At 43.5% G+C, this 20,653-nt stretch overlaps 2 protein-coding genes across 3 annotated transcripts in view; one reads left to right on the top strand and one right to left on the bottom strand.

Moving 5' to 3' along the window:
• Nucleotides 1-20,653, top strand: part of TTC7B (tetratricopeptide repeat domain 7B) — a 1,510,908-nt gene that overhangs the window by 473,375 nt on the left and 1,016,880 nt on the right. The gene's annotated exons all lie outside the window — the stretch shown is intronic.
• Nucleotides 10,788-14,987, bottom strand: DHX8 (DEAH-box helicase 8). The gene has a single exon (XM_085626527.1). The coding sequence runs from the start codon at nucleotides 14,844-14,846 to the stop codon at nucleotides 11,280-11,282; it is 3,567 nt and encodes a 1,188-aa protein (XP_085482653.1). The 5' UTR covers nucleotides 14,847-14,987; the 3' UTR covers nucleotides 10,788-11,279.

Below are 20,653 nucleotides of genomic sequence, written 5' to 3'. Positions count from 1 at the left end.
CCTTCGGGCTGTAGTCACCTCCCCGGGTGTTCATGAAGTGCATGGCAGTAGTGGCAGCTGCTCTGCGATGCAGAGGCATCTTCGTCTACCCTTATCTGGACGATTGGTTGCTGAAAGGCCCCTCTCCCCAGAATGTGATGAACCATTTCCAGCAGTGCCTAGGGCTTTGTCAAAAACTGGGCCTACACGTGAACTTCGAGAAGTCGACGCAGCAGCCCACTCAAACAATTCATTACCTGGGGGCACTGATAGACTCCGAGCGAGGAAAAGTGTTTCCTTCGGAGGGGAGACAATTATCCATCATTCAGAAAGGCAGACAGATTTTAAAGAGCAGCTTGTCTTCGGTGCGTCAGATCGCCTCCCTGCTAGGATCGATGGCATCCTGCATTTTTCTGGTGCCCAATGCCAGATTGAAAATACATCCTCTACAGCAGGATCTAGAGGACAAATGGGATCAACGGTCTTCTCGCTGGGAAGACAAGATTTGTCTATCACGTGCAGCCATAGCATCCATTCCGTGGTGGATGAAGAAGGGCGACCGGAGGGTAGGAGTACCGTTCCATCAAACTCCTCCCTCTCAGACTCTGATCACAGACGCATCCCTGCAAGGATGGGGAGCCCACATGGGGTCTCTCCAGACGCAAGGCCTATTGTCCTCAAAGGAGCAGTTGTAACACATAAACATGCTGGAGCTAAGGGCTGTTCATCTGACTCTCAAGACTTTCCTTCCTTCGATTCAGGAGAGTTCCATCCTAGTACAGACTGACAATACCACCACCATGTACTACCTGAACAAACAGGGAGGAACTTGCTCGAGGATTCTCTCTTTAGAAGTACAGACCCTTTGGCACTGGCTTCTGGCGAGGAATCTATCCATCACAGTGGTTCACCTGCCGGGAGAGCAGAATTCTCAGGCGGATGCCCTCAGCCGTCACTTCGAGGAACAGCAGGACTGGGTCCTCAACGACGAGGTGGTCGATGACATCTTCCAAGCTTGGGGCCGTCCAAGCATAGACCTGTTCGCAGATGACGAAAACACAAAATGCTGAGACTTCGCCTCAAGGTACTACCGACCAGGATCGAAGGGGAATGCCCTTTTGATCAGCTGGTATGGGGCATTTGTGTATGCCTTTCCACCCCTGCCTCTCATTCCGAAGGTGGTGAACAGGCTAGCTCACTCGGACACTACAATGATACTGATTGCCCCGGACTGGCCGAGGCAGTGGTGGTACCCGGACCTTCTACATCTGTCAGTCTGCCCACACAAGAGGCTGCCGTGCAGACCAGACCTGCTGTCTAAGATGAACGGGAGGAATCATCACCCCAACCTTCCATCACTGAGCTTGGCAGCATGGCTCCTGAGGTCCTCCAGTATGGGCATTTAGGTCTTCCACAGGACTGCATGACCATATTGAAATCGGCAAGGAGACCTTCTACAAGACATTCTTATGCCTGCAAATGGAAACGTTTTTACATTTGGTGTATGCAAAATAATTGTAATCCCACCAAGGGGCAGGAGGAGGTAGATTTGCCCTATCTGCTTCACCTAGCCAGATCAGGTTTGAAATTCTCATCCATTAAGGTACACCTGGCTGCCAATTAAGGCGTACAGGCGTTCTCCTTCTCAACCCTTGTTCTTTCAGTTACAGGTGGTGAAGGATTTCCTGCAGGGTCTCAAGAAGGTCTACCCTCCAGTCCGACCTCCTTGGGAGCTGAACTTGGTACTGTCAGAATTGATGCGTCTCCACCCTTTGAGCCTATCCACAAAGCAACCTTACAACACCTTATGTGGAAGGTAGCTTTCTTTGTAGCTATCACCTCAGCTCGTAGGGTGAGTGAGATACAGGCCCTCTGTTCTAAAGAGCCCTACTTGGTCTTTCATCTCAATAGGGTAGTCTTCGGAACTCATCCTTCCTTCCTTCCGTAGGTGGTGTCCGATTTTCATGTAAATCGAACTATTTCTCTTCCGACCTTTTTTCCCATTCCCTCCACTCCAGCTGAGAGGGCTCTACATTTGTTAGACCTTAAAAGGGTTTTGAAGTTTTATCTTGACAGGTCGAAGCCATTGAGGAAGTCTGATCACCTATTTATTAATTATGGTTCGATCAGAACAGGTTTCCCAGCATCAAAGCGGTCCATCTCCAGATGGATAGTCTCATGCATCAAATTGGCTTACCAGTTGGCACAGAAGCCTCTTTTGTCCGCTCCCAAAGCTCATTCCATGAGAGGAAAAGCAGCTACGTCTGCTTTCCTCAATAAAGTACCACTCTCTGAGATCTGTAAAGCAGCCACTTGGAGATCAGTGCATACATTTACAAGGCATTACTGTCTTGACTCCGATACTAGAGCGGACACTCAAGTAGGTCAAGCCTCCTTGAGGAATCTGTTCAACAGCTGACTTTTCGGTTGTTGTTAACAAGGTCACTTTGTTTCTCATTTGCCTGCAGGTGGATGATGGGCTTGCTATTCTATTCAGTGCTTATGACTATTGATGAGGATCCCCTGGAAGAGAAGGATAAGTTACTTACCTGTAATCCTAGTTCTCTTCCAGGGGTATCCTCATCAAAGTCGTAAGCAACCCACCCACCTCCCCAGGCAAATGAGATTATTTCATTGTTAAATGTTATCTTGGTGCCCTGATCTTCAGGGTTACGCAAACAACAACTGACCTAACGGTCACCCCTGAGGCATGATGAGAAGCTAAGGCTCATGGCTGCCTTAAAGGCACAGTGGCAGTTTTTATGGAAGATTGCTTTCATTTTCTATGTTGGTTTACAATGCAGCCTGTAGGCTAACAATGCCTGCTTTTCTTTTGCAGTTTACTCATGAGATTTACTCATTAAAAACAGAGTTCATGTGTTTTTATACATATATTATGTATATTTGCAAAAGCAGTTTGTTTTTTATTACATTGGTTAGCCTCCTATATGGGAGCTGCATTGGTATTAGAAAAAATGATATATGTTTTTATATATATAGAGCTGTATATATATATATTTTTCATATATGATTTTTATTATTTCCGGGTTCCCCACACATGGGCAGGAATATTCAGTGCTTATGACTTTGTTGAGGATACCCCCGGAAGAGAACTGGGATTACAGGTAAGTAACTTATCCTTCACATACCTAGGTCTTCATTTTTCTAATACGAGTACATGGAACCCCCATTTGAACATTGCAACAATTCAATTCTCTAGAGCAACATAGGCCATCTTTAGATTTGCAGCCAAAATTGGAAGCAAACCCATAAATAAGATCCTACAATTATATAAAACCAAATGTATTAGTAGTGTCAAAATATGGGGTTGCCTTGTGGAGTCTGTCAAATTCTAAAGTATTACAAATAATGGAAAACAACTTTTTATGTAGACGTGTGGCAGTACCACGATCTACCTTATATCGTGCAAAACAAATTAGCAGTCCCTTTTATAGAAGACACTATCTATACTAGTGCACTCCTGATATGGCATGGTATAGTAATAATAATAATAATAAACAAGCTTGTAAAGCGCATGGTTACACCTACTGGTGTGTCCCCGAGCTGAGGTACAGACTCGTCAAGATGTAAAGGGCAGGAAACAGAAGGCAAGAGACCTTAAGTGCAGAAGAGCCAGGTTTTCAATTTCTTCTGAAAAAGTGGCTCCGATGGTTCTGCCCGTAGGAAGAGAGGGAGTGCATTCCAGTGCTTAGAGGCAAGATAGCTTAAGGAGCGGGCTCCGAATCTTGTTTTTTTAATTTTAGGAATTCTAACCAGGTGAGCACCGGTCGATCTAAGAGGACGAGTAGGGGTATAGGGAGTGAGTAGATTGTGTAGGTAGCTCGCCCCTTTCTTTTCAAGATGCGATGGCTGATACACAAAGATTTGAAAAGTATTCTCTCCTTAAGTGGCAGCCAGTGTAGGATAGCAAGAGCTTTCTTGGTCGAGGCTCTCCTAGGCCGCATCAGCACTAGGCGGGCAGCTGCATTCTGAATGTATTGGAGCCTATGCGCGCATTTTTTTGTTGCTCCCAGGTATAGAGCTTTCCCATAGTCCAGGTTAGATGTAACCAGTGCATGGACTAGGGCTTTCCTAGCTGAGTTGAGGAGCACATCCAGAGTTTTCCGTAGTACGCGCAAAAAGCCGAAGCACTTCCCTGCCAACTTTTTGGTGTGAGCCTCAAAGGAGAGATTGGAGTCTACCCACACATCCAAGTTCTTGACCTGATTACTTGGGGAGGGGCCCAGTGTTTGTGGCCATCACGTCGATGACCAGATGGAGGGAAATGTGCCCACCACTAGAATCTCGGTCTTGCTGCCATTAAGTTTGAGGCAATTCATTGTCCTCCAGGAAGATAGCTCCTGTAGACAGATTTGTGGCTGCTGCCTCGGAGGTTTTTGACAGCGAGACCACCAATTGCGTGTCATCTGCATATGAAACAGCGGTGATTCTGTGCTTCTCTATAATCTCTGCCAAAGGGGCGATGTAAAGATTACAAGGGTGGGACTCAGTATAAAGCCCTGAGGGACCCCTTGAGACAGTGGAAGACTTTTAGAATAGTGAGGTCGAAGGGCCACCTGAAAGCTCCGGTCTTGCAAGAAGGCAGCCATCCATTTTAGTGCCTTTTTGTCCAACCCTCTTCACTGAGACACTGTAAAAGCAATTTGTGAGACAGTGTCAAAGGCCACACTGAGATCCAAAAGAATCAGTGCGACTGTCTGACCCTCATCTACATGTCTGCGTATTGTCCCAGTTGACAAGAGCAATGCAGATTCTGTGGAGTAAGTGGTCCTAAAGCCTCATTGAGTAGGGTGGAGTAGGCTGTGGCGGTCAGTTGAGTATTAACCACTTTTTCGACTATTTTTGCAAAATAGGGCAAGAGTGAGACAGGGCGTAAGTTCTCTAACTGAATCGAGTTGGCACCCGGTTTCTTTTTTATGGGGAGAACAACTGCTTGCTTTCACCGTTTTGGAACCACACCATCAGCAGAGTTCAAGGAGATGCCTGATGTAAGGTATTAGGATTTCTAGGCCTTCTCTCAACGTTTTGGGTGTTGCAGGGTCTCTAAGGGAGCCGTATTTAATATTTACGGCTATGCCTTTGAGAGCTTCACAGGGAGGAGGATCAAATATGGTCTAAAACTGGAATAAAGTATACTAAAGAAATAATTGAGATCTGTTAGGTCCTAGATGACAGAGATAAAATTACCTGGTTTGCTCATGTGAAAAGCCTCCTAAAATCTATAGACGTAAATTTTACTCTGGATGACCAGTGTAGTATTTTATATTATAGTAAAAAGGAATTAAAGATGCTTATTATGGGTCAAAGTGAGGCCAAGACGGAAACCAGTGAGAGTGCTAATCTCTCTGTTAAGTATTTTCTTAGTTGCGACTTGTTTAATTGTACCCAATGTTATTTATCAACTATAACTAGTATACAGGATTGGTTTTATCTTACTAGGCTTTGGTTATGCACTTTACATTTCCTAGTAGCGTTCCCACGAATAGGGGCATGGACAAAGAAGCTACCAAACTGTCCGTGTAATGGCAACACTGCTCAATCTACCCAGCAGTTTATTCTATGTTTGCAAATTTTACCAGGATATTATTAAACGATTTTTAAAACTGTTATTTATTGCAAATAGGTTGCTTTGTTTTAAGGATGCTTCTTGCGTAATTTAAGTATTGAAGACATTCCTTTTGCAATCTCTACCTATATCTCACTCGCAATAAAGTGAAGGAAAACATGCATTTATTATGAAAATCTACTTTATGAAACTGATTAAAAACATATATTTGTTCTTGTATTTTTAAATTATGATTAGACATATGCCATAAGACTTCCGCTAATTTAGACGAACAACTAAGTATTTTATTGTATCTAATGTACACTTTTTGCCGCAATACCGAACCGATTCTGTGGATTTCCTCCAAATTTTAACTCAAATGATTTTATTTGTAGAGTTGTCATGTGTTTTTAATCTGTGTATCTTTTATGATTTTTTTCAGAGTAAAGATTAATCAAAATTGAAAAATTGATTTAGAAACATAGTTTCTCCAATGTGAAGGGCCATACAGTAAACTTTCACCAAAATGCACCTGGGCACTCTAGTCTTCAAGAGAGACGTTCTCTGGACTCAGTGCATATTTCAGTGCGTCCATTACTCAGCGACACCCCATTTTGGTGAAGAGCGGTCTTAGTAGTGTGTAGGGCAAATACAAAATACATGCAGCATTGATTCTAATTTATAATTGAACGGGTGCCATTGTTTTGAATAGTCTTTACCTGACAGCCATTCTTGACTGGGCTCCATTAAAGGAGAGCATAAAAAACGAATGTGGATGAATTGTAGTCTCATTGATTTGGCTAGACAGCAGGAAAGGTAATTGATCAATTTCTTCCCAGAGAAAGTCTCTGCTATATAGCCTGCATGTTTCTTGTTTTGTAATGTCTTCATGTACATTAACATTGAGAGGGCTTGTGTCTGTTTCCTAACTACTTGTTTAAATTGTAGTTGGGACATTTCGGCATTCCATAACTCTTCTAGTTGCAAAATGAAAAGGGCACTTTTTAGATGAGATGCCAGGGATTAGTGTTAATTTGAAACTGTGAGAAAAAGCCCGATATTGTTTCTTAAAGGGAGGTCTTCAGCAAGGTGTATCACATAACAGGTGATCAAGAATTGAGAGAGAAATTTCAATACTGGATGCTGAAGATGAAATCCAATCCTATTATGGCTTGCCAGGTAGAATTAGGCAGATGAAATAAATGTGCATTGTATACGGTTTAACCAGATGCCCAACTTCCCTGGGAAAGCTACCAGCCCATATGTCAAAGATGGGAAGTTTTTACATTGAGCGCCAAGAGTAATGGTCTTATTGTTGGTGCCTCAAGGATGCTGTGTAGGCACCACAAATTAAGCACTGATCTGCCTCAGAAACATCCTTCAAGGGTGATTGCACTATTTCATTTCCATCATCCTTGCTACTTCCTCGTTCCCTGCCATTCCTTGCTCTTGCCCACTCACAGTGACTCAAGAGAGATTCAGAACCTCAGATATCCGAAATTCAGAGTTTTTTAGAAGCAGCAGCTGCAGTGGATTTAGAAGATGCGGGATGGGGATGTGGTCTCCAGATTTGCTGTGGTCAGATGTTCCTGAACTCATTGCAGATCTCTACAACGTATACTTCTTTGCTTTTCGGGTTGTCGACTCGCTCAGTCTGGCTCATCAGCCCTCTGCCCATAACGTTCTCCTGGCACTTCCAGATTCCAGGTGTGCATGTTCTAAACCCCCAGCCCAGCCTGGCCCCTGCGCCTCAAGTCAGCCGCCTTCGTCACTGTATTTACCTGCCTGGGGAGCTGAGTGGGGTGAATGTGCAGCAGGGCGATGGTTGATGGGAATTAGTGGCAGTAAGCAACTGCGGGGCCCGGCAGTGGTCAAAACAACTATTTGGTGCCAGTGTCATTTTAGTGGTCTCCTGATTGAAATTCTCTAGGATTTCGCCCCTGAACAAAGCTGACTAGTTGCTAAAACGTATAACAATCTTAATGGTTTGTCACATGAACAACCAACATCCAATTCAGAACATACTCCGCACATTTCCTCTCTTCAACAACATCCTCCGGAAGTACGCCAAGACTTTTTTGCTTACAGAAATCTCCAATATGATCCCCAGTCTGACAGAGTGGACAACAAAGTCAACATTCATTCACGGTCCCCGTTTCTAACACCGAATACAATTCAAGGAGTCATCATTACATATTAAACCAAGGGAATATATTGAGGCTTCTGCAATCACAGTATGGTTTAAAATCTTTGAATTCCAAAAGTATGGAGGGAATTGAGTTTGTGGAAGGAGCCATAGTTAATGGTAAAGAATCAACAAGAGTAACTTGGGCCTACCCAGAAATAGCCAATTTGGTTTGTAGACACAAGGACCAATTGCAAATTGCGGCATTCTAATATTTAAACCAGTCACAATGGGCTATCTGAATCAACGAATATGCATATCAAGTACAGTTGTGCATTCTATCACTAACCTTAAATCAATTCTTAATCTGAATCAGGGCTGCACATCATCTAATCCAATATATGATGATCTGATAATTAGCTGGAACCCCCAAAGAGGGATGCCAACATTTGCAAAGAATAATTATATCCAGAAAACAGATTATGTGTACCTGTACTGTTTTTAAAGTATGTTTGGTGCGTCTTAGGGGGGCGGGGGGTTTCTTGTTTTCTTGCTCTGTTGTTCCGCTAACTCTTCGGGATCTTTACGATGTACCTGGAGATTCTATCTTATGCAATTCCTTTGTTCTTTCCCTGTTGGGTTACATCCATCTGGTACGCTGAAACCTCAATAAAATTTATTGTTAAAAAACAGATTATGGAGAATATTGGAGTTGGCGGGCCAGTACCTTATATATGACCTCCTCTCAACAGGGGTACTAGCAGGAGGCCTTTATCAATTCTTTATGGCATGTTATTAGGTTGGACAAACTCTTACTAGACGGAGATAGTCACACCTTTCTGTTCTCCAATAGTCTACATTCAAGAATTAAGGTGCTGTGATCCCATCCCTGTCCTTCCGAGGTTTTTGTGTAAACGCTATTAAACCCCTAAGTAAAGGGCTTGTGCATCTCCGTATCAAACAGCCTCAGCTGTGTAGCAAACACTATTGATTTGCAATGCAGCAACTTGCAGGTACGGAACTCAATGTGGCACATCACAATAAGGGCTGATTTCTCCTCCTAATAAGTGTCTACTTCCACCCTGGCAGCAGGAACAAAGCAAGTACAATTAATTTCCTAGAGACCACACTTAACCCACTGTTCAAAGGAAATAGAGCTGTCTCCCTAATCCTAACAGGTGATTTTAATCTCCACTTGTCATATAACTAGATAGAGGATCCCTTTTACGCATACACTGACATTGTTTGGGGAGTTGTAACAGCAATCATTGCATGTCAGTGGCACAAACCCAGGGGGCTCAAACTTCTTAGACACTACAGTCATGTAATCTACGTTCTCTGAATGAAAGCTTTCCTGCCAGCAGGTCAATGAGACATATGTATTTTTCGGCATCACGGAATTTGGTGTTGAACTATACATTTGTCTCCGCAGAATTCTTCGGAAAGGTAGAATCATTTGAAATCATTGATCACATAGAGAGTTACCACTCGTCTCAAAAAATATATGCCAGAAGCTCACGACAATCCGTATTGTTAATGATTTTAACTCACTAAAAAGTCAGAAATGGTTTGATGCCAAGTCTGGTAGCCTTACATAATGGCTGATTGAGAAAGGTGGGGTGTCAAATATTATGGATTTCCTTGGAGTGGGCAAAACAAACAACCTGCAACATTGTGTGGTCTGAGATTACAAAGATAATAAGATAATGTTAGTAGAAGGGGCCAATATATAGCCTGAAAACCACATAAGCACAGACCTTCTTCCAATAAAATCTGGTTCACGCAAAAACTAAAACAGCAGAAAAGAGCTGAACAGGAACCTAAGTCATTTAAGGAAGTATCTAATGAATGCACATGCTCTCCAGACAATAAGGTATATTAGGAAAAGATATCATCAGCATGTATGGGAGGCTAAGAGAATTTACACTGTAGCGTAATGGCTCAAAATGTTGAAAAATGTCTCTCGGGATGGCTAAAGAAATTCTGGCAATTCGTAATTAACCTTGATTCCCAGCATTTAAAACAACCTGGTACCTCAGTCTCTGGTGAAAGTTGGATTGCCCACATTATTGTGTGGATAGTTTAGGAGAGTAGGCTCCCCCATATGCCCCTACCTGTACCTAGTCAACCCTCAATCTTAGCTCACTTTAAGGTAACATAAAACCTTCAAGATCGGATTGAGCCCCTGGCCCTGATGGTCTCCCTACCCTCTTCTTCAAATCTGACATTGACCTTTGGATCCCACCCTTCTTACCCGCTATAGCAGCATGTTTGAAACTCAAATAGTCCCTTCATCTCCATCCATTTTGCATCGATATACAAAAAAGGTGACCCAGGGCTGGTCACAAACTAAAGACTAATTTCCCTATTGAATATTGAGGCACATTTTTATGAAAAGGTACTATTAAAAGAACTGGAAGACTGGGCTAATGCAACAAACATCATTCCAATATCTCGAATTAGGTTTAGAGGGAATAGCAATACTACACATAAGATCCTGGCCCTCTCGATGTTAAAACACGAATCAATGAAACATAAGAAGTGTAACTTATTTGTCTGCTTCACCGACTACTGCACAGCTTTTGATGGTGGAGACCACAATAAACATTGCCTAAAATTTGCTAGATGGGGTATTCCAGCACCACTAGTTAGGGGCGGGCTATCCGATCTTTGTATTGGAATACATGGGTAAAGTTTAAATTGGCTCACCATATTCATGTCACAAAGAAGGTAATGACAAATAGAGGCTTAAAACAGGGGTGTGTGCTGGCACTTCTGCTTAATTGGGGTTGAGGGTACTAATCTCCAATGCTAAACACTCTCCCCATGCAGTCACGGCAGTATACTGATGATATGATTATACTTGACCACACTGGACACAGATCTCCAGAACTCTTTGTCTGCTCTTTATCAGCAGTATTCTGAAAGCTCTCTTTTGTTTTTTGGCAGGGTACCTCTGTATTGCACATCTGACAGTACTTTGACTAGAGGGATAGACAATTGTTGCAGAGTGGATGTGGCTAACTATAAGGCTAGTCTGGCTCCCTGGCAAGTAGGCCATGTTGACAGTATGGTAGACAGTCAAAAACCAAAAAGCTCCTCCCCTTTCACGATAAATAAAAGTGCAGTTACTTTATTAGGAGTTAGTGGGAGCTGTCACACTTGTTTGCTATCCACAATCACTGAACTCACCAGAGGCGACTTATAACTTTGTTCAATTAAATAAAGCATTTGGGAGAGACGATCAACAGACACTTCTTGAAAAATAAATACAGTAATTATCGACATCAAGAGCAAGTGACTGGAATAAAAACAAGGATAGTCAATATATATTTGTTTTTAAATAATGTTTTGAGGAGTTCAGTTTCAAATGGCAAAGCAAAAAATATGATCTTGGTAATAAAATCAACCAAGAGCTCAAGATTCAGATTTACCAGGTCCACTTTGTTAAAAAGGAAGTAGGTAACTGTAAATTATACAAATATGTTCAGTTTTAAGTTCAAGGCCCAGTCTATATTATCTGGGAAGCACAAATGATTCCCGCCAGCACCAGTGCCGACTAAAGTGTCTGTATAGCCTTCTGAAAGTAATTTGCGCGCTCCCCGGTGATCACCGGCGCCGGAATGCACGGGATATTCTCCAAGCATTGGGCTCTTCGTATCGGTTGTACAGGGGCTCCAGTCTTTGTTGTTTCTTCTGCTTGCTGAGCTTGGTTGGGTCCGAGACTTTGAAGAAAGCTGGTGCAAATTCAACCAGCCAGCGGGGATCGATGGTTGTAACCTCTCGCATATACTCCTTGGTGGTCAGCACCAACTCGTGGTACACAACCCATTCTGGCTGCCTGTTAAACAGTGCACTTGAAGGGTGGATATACACCACCTGCTGGTCGATAAGAGTGCGATATCCTTCCTGGGGGTCCTTCTTGGCTGCATTTCGGAAAAACCCACTGCAGATTGCTTTCTGTACGCGAACTGTTGCCTTTGCACAGGATACCACATCCAGCTTATGCCTGTCCATTATACCCAGCATCTGCTTCCGGATGTCTTGGGCCCTACGCAATGAGCGTGCTTGGATAAAATTCTCATAGCACCAGGGATTTGAAAATTTGTTGTTCTTCCAAGAGTTGTATACTGCAAGCAAAGTGAGGTGATCACCTTCAGTCTGATGGAATTTGGCCTTTTTCTGGTCAGCAAGAGCTTGCTTGTCCTTTGGTCGGTAAAAAACATTCTGTACAGAAAGCATTGAGACAATGGTTAACATTTCTTCACTGCAAGCCAGGTGCACAGACATGATCAACATCTTACACAGCATGGGCTCCAGGGGAAACTCTGCCATCCTACGCCCAAGGCGGGTTAGAAGCCCTTCATCGTCCAGAGCTCCAAGTGTGTACAGCTGCTCCATGGCCGTGATGAGGGTTTCCATTGGAGGAGCGTCCATGAAGTCAAAAGACAACAAATCATTGATTCCCATGGCCTTAAGAGAAAGCACTGTACTAGCCAAGTTGGTTCTTTGTATCTCAGGCACGTTGGTTGTTAACATTTCATCTCTGTAAGCTCTCTCTGTGTAAAGCCGATAGGTCTTTCCAGGTCCCGTTCTTCCAGCTCTTCCTGCACGCTGCTTTGCCTGGGCCTGCGATATAGGTGTCACAACAAGCTGGTCGATCCCAGTTTTTGAGTTGTATACTTTTTGCTTCACAAAGCCAGGGTCCACAACATAATAAATGCCATCGATGGTCAGAGAGGTCTCAGCAATGTTTGTTGCAATGACAACCTTTCTACTGCCGGGAGGAGCAGGATCAAAAATTCTAGTCTGCATTTCACTGGGCAAAGCAGAATACACAGGCAGTATGATTAACTCAGGCACATCTGGCCCAAGGGACTTCATTCTCTCATACAAGATCTCGCAAGCAGTGTCGATTTCCTCTTGACCAGTCAAGAAGACAAGTATGTCACCTGGAGGTTCAGTTAAATGGATCTGCATGACTGTGATCAAGCTGGCATCCAGGTAGTCAGTCTCAGGTTCCTTTGTATAGAGAATCTCCACTGGGTATGTTCGACCTGGTATTGTGAAGATTGGAGCTTCGTAAAAATACTGCGAAAACTTCACAGCATCTAATGTTGCAGATGTAACAATCAATTTCATATCCTTGCGTTTTTGGACAGTCTTTTTAAGCAGTCCAAAGAGAACATCAGTGTGAATTGTCCTCTCATGGGCCTCGTCCAGCATGATGATGGCATACTGGGTCAGGTCGGGGTCGATCAGACACTCTCTCAGTAACATGCCGTCTGTCATGTACTTTATGACCGTCTCGGGGCTTGTGCAGTCTTCAAATCGAATGGTATAACCAACCTCTTGTCCTAAGCAGCAACCATACTCTTCAGACACTCTCTTAGCGACGGACATTGCAGCCACTCGCCTAGGCTGGGTGCAGCCTATTTTCCCTCTGGACGTGTAACCCGCTTCAGCCAGGTACTGCGTGATTTGGGTAGTTTTGCCAGATCCCGTTTCACCAATGACGATGAGTATCTGGTTGTCATGAACAGCCTGAATCAGCTGCTCCTTTAACCTGTAGATGGGTAGACTCTCTCTCTGCTCCAAGATGGACATCTGTGTCTTCTTACCATAAGATGCTTTGTTGCCACCAAATGCGTGTTTCTTCCATTCTGGAATATCATTGGGCATCATCCCGATACCCCTCATATTCGCTGCAATCTGCCTCCCATCCACGTCGGGAAGAGGGTCCACCCAGTGCTTATTTAGGCCCATTGGAATAGAGTCCATTTCAGCCTCTCGCTGAGCTTGTTTAAGCTCCCTTCTTTCTTTAGCTAGAGCACTCTGCATCATAGCAGCTTGGGACAGCGATCCGTCTGGATTCTTCACTATTTTGATAGGACTCATATCCATGCTCTGCTTGGTGTGTCCTCTAAGGAAAGGAGGCTCCTCTTCTACCAGTTCTATCTCTAGGTCCTCATCTTCTTCATCATCTACTTTCGGCAGGATTCCAGTTTCTTCATCAAAATCTGGAAACTCTTCTTTGGACAGAACATTGGCTGCAATCATCTGTTTAATTTCCCATTTCTCAGGATCAGATATTTTTGTAAGACGTTTTCTCTCTAATGTATCGTCCTCCACCTCTGGTGCATTAACGAGTGAAATATGACTCGGTCTGTCAGGGTTCCTCATTGAAGCTTCTTCATTGGTCTCACCTACAAGGTTGCGACGTCTGTTAGGATTCAGATCTTCTCCAGTCTCCTGATCAACATCCTTCATGCTCAAGCTGGTTTTAGAGCCAGTGAAGGACAACACTTTAACTTTCACTCTTTGCCCTTTACTCACAACATCAGCAACATTAGCTACACGGCCTTCCCTTCTGAGCTCAGAGATATGCACCAAACCTTCCCAACGCTTTCTCAGCCCTTCTAGCTGAACAAAGCATCCAAATTGCATTATACTAGTAACTTTGCCATTGTACATGTCCCCAATGGAAGGTTCCTCTGGTGGTGGACGATCTACATGCTTTTCACGCCACCGTTCGTTTGTCTTATCTGTGTGTCGCTCACGATCGCGTGATTCCTTGATAGGGCTAGCGCTCCTGGAACGACGTCTGAGCTTGTCCTTCTTTCGATCTCTTGATCTCGAACGAGTCCGAGACGAGCGACGTCGCTTTCGGTCTCTGTCTCGGCTACGACTCCTTTTTCTTTTCTTATCCTTGTGTTTGCTGCTTTTCCGTTTATCTTCACTTGCGCCTGGCATTAAAGCTTCAAGTTCTTTTATTGCATCAGCAGCTACTTTAACATCATCTTCATCGAGCATCATTTTAACTTTCACAGCTGGAATGTCAGGCCTGCAAAGTGCTGGAAAGAGCTCCTTCAACTTTTCTTTTTCTGATTTTGGTTTAAGAAGGTCTTCTTTGACAGAGGGTTGTTTCGTTGGAGGTCGCATTGTTTGGATAAGACGCAATAGATTACTAATAAGAGAATCTGTGAATTCAGCACCATTCTTCATCAGTACTGATTTGAAAGTGTCAAATGTTGCGTTTTTCTCAGCAAGGCTAATAACAAATTCGGCCAGGTCCTTGTCATTGATCCCAAGATGATTGTCCAGCTCCGTACAGACCTTGGACACCAGAGATAGATGCTCGAGTTTCCGTAATTCTTCCTGTGCAATGTCCGCCATTTTCTAAGTCTCACGCTACACCGAGAGGAAAATTCCTAAGCAAACGAAGAAATGTGGAAGGATTTGGAGGCTATACAGCCACTGAAACTGTTACGGCAGGAGGGCCGTTCGGCCACCGTAGGAAAAAAGATGTTCAATACGTAAACCAACGAGTAGTCGTGTGCGTCAACGTGACGTTATACACAATCAAAGGCATGGAAGAGAGACTGCAATGGAACGAAACATAGTGGGATAACGATGCCGCCATCTTAGCATTGTAAATTCTATGGTAAACGTCAACGTAGTTATGGGAAGTTTGTGGAGCGACTGGATCATTTTCAATGGCAGCGGCTCAATATGAATATTGTGTGTATCTTTACTCAATATTCGAAGTTACAAAAAATACGGTCTGAACAATTCCTTTTGGGGATCACTTTAAATAGAGAGTAACATGCCTACACATTAATGTTTTCAAATATTTTTTTATCGGCCAGTTATTTAACATAATGACCGACAAATTCTTAATGCAGTGACATACGGAGTGGAGACAGAGAGAGAGGATGTGCCGTTAGGGCCACAACTGCCAACGATGGAACTGTCGGACCTGGCTCAGTGTTGCGTAATATTTGGTAACCTCTCGGAGTCGTGTTCCTCTGCTCTGGCAGTCATCGAAGGACATTCCTATTGGACAGCTCGAACGGCTGCACATCAGCCCCGCCCACTAAAGAAAAAGGAAACATCGTTTACAGGTGTTCCGTCATTTCCATCCCCCCATCTGGCTGTGCTCCCCCCTCGTTTGTGCGCATGCTTATCAATAAAACCCCTGCAGTCGTTGTTTTGTTGGGAGCCAGGGGACCCCTGTTTAGTCACTGCATGCCCCCCCCTGCGGGGCCATAGGTCGCATACATGCCAACCCTCCCGATTCAGGCGGGAGACTACCGATTTCAAGGCTAGTCTCCCGACTCCTGCAAGCAAAAACCCGATTCCTCGGGGTTTTCAGCTGACAGGGCTTGGTATTGTGTAACGTGCAAATTCTTCCAGCAATAGTCAGAGTGGCGATGCAGGGGCTCCAGAAGGGGTGGAAAACCAACACAGCCTCATTAGCAAGCAAATGGTCTTTTAAAGACCTGAAGTACTCGGGGGCGGCTGTGTGTGTGCCCGGGAAGCTGTTTCAGCCCTGGTTGCCACAGGGGGGTGGGGGGTGTATGCACTGCCAGCAACCTGCCAGACCAGTGCACAACACTTGCATCGCCCTTACGCTGCCTGCCATTGCGCTCCATGCTTCTGAAAGCTATGACAACAAGCATTGGCAAAGCCAATAGGTCTCGCTTTTGGGACCTTATAAGTATTTAGTTACGCAGCACAATATCCTATAACTGTTCCATGGCTAAACACTTATAAGGTCCCAAAGCCGAGACCTATTGGCTTTGCCAATGCTTGTTCCTGGATGGGAATCAGCATCAGCAGTAAAATGTGCGGTGTCTTTTTCTGCTGTGCTGTTTCCATGGGAGAGATCAGAGCCGTTTGTAGCAGGCACCGGGAGAGGGGCTGAGCAGCCTGGCATGCCATGCAACATCTGCTAGTCGCACCGGCAGATGAGGAATTTATTCCAGAGCACGGTACGTGTTTTATCATTCAATGTGCTTAGGACCCCTTTAGATTTTTTTATTAAATGCAGCGGATTTCCGACTTGTGCGTGAGCACGCACTCCAAAGCACCGAAAGGGAGAAGCCGATGTAATCTCTTTAATAAATAATGCTGTTTTTTTTTATGCAACGCAGCATCTGTAGATATTATTTCACAAATTCCCCGTGACATGCACGCACCTGAGGGACATATTTGTTTCTATGCAGCGCCGGCTGACCATAATTCTTAATGATGTGCTGTAATTAGTATTCCAAATGTTTTTTTCTCCATCATTCGCATCACGAAGGAGTGTGTTTTGAAGGCGCGTATTAGACAGATGTCTTGCTGCTTCGTTTGCTGCTGAAATTCATAGCAACCTTCAGCGTAAGCTACCGTTTTTTCAGCTTTTTTTTTCAAATGCTTCGGAGTTTAGTGCAGGCGGGGTGTAGGTCATCTGCTTGGCGGCAGTTGTTTTTTTGTATTTTTTTTTATATGGATTGTCAATGCTGTCCCAGCCCCTCCTCCTTTGGGTGGTGCGGTCCAGCCCAGTGCTCTTAGCGGCTTGTGTGCAGGGATGTGGAAAGTTATAGGATGCTCTTTGGAGACAGACACAAGCTCGCACAGACCTCATACAATATCCGCGCTGTCTAATACCAATAGGCAAAATGATGCTGAACTAAATGCGACTGAGTACATATTTCATAATATAGACAGTTACGTTTGGAACCATTCGCCTAGAAGCTAAATCTGTACTTCCAAAAATAAGTATAGTTTAAAATATGAATCTTTATTAATGTTTCTCTTGTTTACGATTTGCTAACAAGCCCGGGAGTTGAGGAAGACGCGCGGCCACAAAGCGCACTCTGTGGTGGGGGAGGAACGTGGAAGTGGGATAAGGGAGGGGGTGTCAAATGGTGTGCACTTTCGCGGCTGCTTTGATGTTCTCAGTGGCCGCGCGGCTCACTGAGAACATCAAAGCAGCCACGAAAGTGATCAGATGGATGACAAATGGTGCGCGCGCCCGGCGCTCATGCACTGTGGCTGGAGGCCTCAATGAAGCACTAGTTTTCACTTCCAAATGCCGCTTTCTATAGATTTCGCCAGAGCAGCGCTAAAGCGCTGGCTCAGGCGAGACCTAAAAACGTGCATTTGCGTTTCAAATGTCCGATCCTGCAGCAGCGTACTTCCAAAGCCCATACATGACAGTAACCCGATTCAAGGCCCCATTCTCCCGATTTTCTTTTTTAAATCTCCCACTTTGCTCTTCTGAAATGTTGGCATGTATGATAGGTCGAGGGATCAGAGGTGGATTGGAGAGCGCCTAAGATAGTGTGGCCATCTTGATGGCCATTTGGCCATGCTCCCAAGATTGTATCATCCAGTTCCTTCAAAACCGAAATGATTTACCTAAATTACCCTTTTACTATGAGAACTCTGTCCGGTCACTTTGCATTCCCGCCTACGCTCTAGCTCCATCCATCTTTGCCAAACATTTGGGGTGCAATTTAATCACAACACACTCCGAGCGTTTGTATTACTTTGCTTATCTGCCCTTTAGCAACGCCTCGTGTGCAACACCCATTTTCACTTACCTCAGCTTGCTAATTAAAATGTATGGACCTTACCACAATCTTCCGTGACTGCAATCAAGATTAGGTTATACGAATGTCTTTTTCCTCTCCATTAAAAGGCCATTCTTACTGAATTTCGAGTCACTACCACTCTCCAAGAGCGCAAACTTGCCCCTAAAATCCACTTGCATCTACGAAACCAGAAAAGCTGCCATTCCCCGTTTATCCTATTAATTCCCAAGCTAGTCACCACCATGTGCTCCCCCCAAATGGATTTTCTTTGATAATGTACATACTTACATGACGTCATTAGCATTGAATGTATTTTATTGCCTTTGTGTTCCAGTAAACACCAGCACCCACTATTGCCTTGAGATAACCCGATGCTGTATCTTATTAAGTTTACTTTTTACTAGGTACATCACTTCTTTTCTGAAGGCTTTTCAAACTAATACATGCAAATGCTAATTTTATTGGCTTCAACTATATAAATGGACGAGTTTGTGCTGCCATTTGTACATACACCCATGAGGTTTCGGGCAGTTGTTCATTCCATGGTGGAATCTCAGCTGATGATGGTTTGGAGAGGAACCAACAAAAGTATGTCCAAGGGTATTAGTAACGGAGTAGTAAAAGTACGTGTTGTTAAGGTATTCACCAATAGAAAGGTGACATCGTGCAATAGGCATGTACTGTGTCAAAACATGAGGAAGGTTGTAATCAGGTAGAACACAGGCAGGGCAAAGATGCAGGCAGGGCATTTGTTATATCCATTTTGAATGATCACGGCAATTCCTAGCAGGGAGATATTAGACAAAAGTGGAGAGGTTTGGTATTTTTAATGTTCACATTGGCAGAGAACAGACCCCCTGATACTTGTCATGCCCATGGTTTATGACTGCATTTAGACAATCCTCCCCCCCTTCATATACTTGAAATATAAATATAGAGGCTGAAAGAGTAAGGTCATAACTATATATTGATCGAGCTTCTTTCATAAAGACAGTGGAGTATTATTGTATTGACTATGTAAATGAGGTTAATTGAGATTTGTTTATGTAAATGTATTATATGTGGCTATCTTGAAAGTTTGGCATATTCTGACCCTGGATGGGTGTACGTTGCACAACATTACTTTAGCACAGGTGGTTCTAATGTACGAGAACTCACAATAATGTTCCTCCTGCATGATGCAAGAAAAGCAGGTATTTAACAAATATAGACTACTCATTTGTGTATGTATAGATTCTTTATACAATCAAAGAACACAGGCTGCTAGAGATAGTGCTAGTAAAAGTGTGTGTTGACTTTATGTGCATGATATAGCCTACCTTTCCAAAGAAAAGGAGGCATGGAAGATATATTTATTAAACAAAAGTTTGAAAGTTTGGAAGATCAAAACCTATGAGTGTTGCAGTTTCAACAGACAATCATGAATTTAGGTAATGCTGCATAATACAGTTAACCACTGGATCTACCACTCCTGGCGCTTGATTACTATCATTCTGACTAAGGCTTGTCATTATGTCCTCTTTTGTCAGATTACAGTATTACATTCACCCTATGTGCTTATTGGCTTACTTCTTTCTCCTCAAGTGCCCTCATTGTTCTTTTGTACCATCCATCCAGCACCACGTCCAAGACCTCCAGTTCTACAACACAATGTAATACAATACAAAGGATGTTCAGGTTGCTTAGGCTTCATGATATGCTATAAAAATACAGGACAAAAATAAATGTCTGCCTCACAGATCAGGTCCAGAATGTTGTTGGTGGGAACAAATGTTGGCAATAGGAAAAGAACATTCTCTGAGATGAAGATCAGGTAACAGTCAGTTAAGGATTGCAGAATAACCATCAGTCATCCAAAGACTGCACATTTATCTGGTGGGCAACAGTGCTACCAAATTTCAGGCTGAGTTCCAGAGCAAACTACAATACCACAATAAAATCCAGCAGTTGGCTACAGGAGTAAAAAACAATAATTACATTTTACCAAACCATTTTTAAAGCAGTGACCATCTAAGATTCGTGACCAGAGGTGTTCATGGTATTTTGGATAAAAGCGCGGTCTAAATTCAAATAAGTAAATACATATATAGGCCATGTTCTGCTAAACCAAAATGCTTGAGGTTGAGCAAAAAAAGCTTCGTATTTACTATCCAGGACCAAGAGTTGGATGTTGCCATGATCCAAAGTTGATGGGACAATTTCCCCACCTTCTATAGGGTTGTGCCACAATTCACTCAGACACACCAGGAAGGTCTGTTGAAGGTAGAACTGCTAGAGGGGGTGTGGGCTTTTGTAGGTTATTGTGTGCGCTTCAGAAATGCTCTCTTATTCACTTTAAGCATATGTAGTCCTTGCGTGTCTTTGGTGAACCGTAAATAATGATTTTCTGAAATATGTAGAAATCCGCAGAATGAAGGCAGAGGATTCTACAAAATCTGTCAACACCGAGTAGTGATTCTGCAGACTGTAACCACTGATTATCATCCTATGGTTAAAAATGTTATATTCATTCAAAAATGTTATATTCATTCATAGTGATTGTACGCGACTGAGTGCAGACTACAAGGTGTGCAGTGTGTTTTTCTAAAAGAGATGAAAAACACAGCATTTAATCCTGCA

Source organism: Triturus cristatus, chromosome 9, assembly GCF_964204655.1.
Source record: "Triturus cristatus chromosome 9, aTriCri1.1, whole genome shotgun sequence".
NCBI classification, from domain to species: domain Eukaryota; kingdom Metazoa; phylum Chordata; class Amphibia; order Caudata; family Salamandridae; genus Triturus; species Triturus cristatus.
Note: the sequence above shows the minus strand (reverse complement) of the source record. Positions and strands in the feature narration are given on the sequence as shown.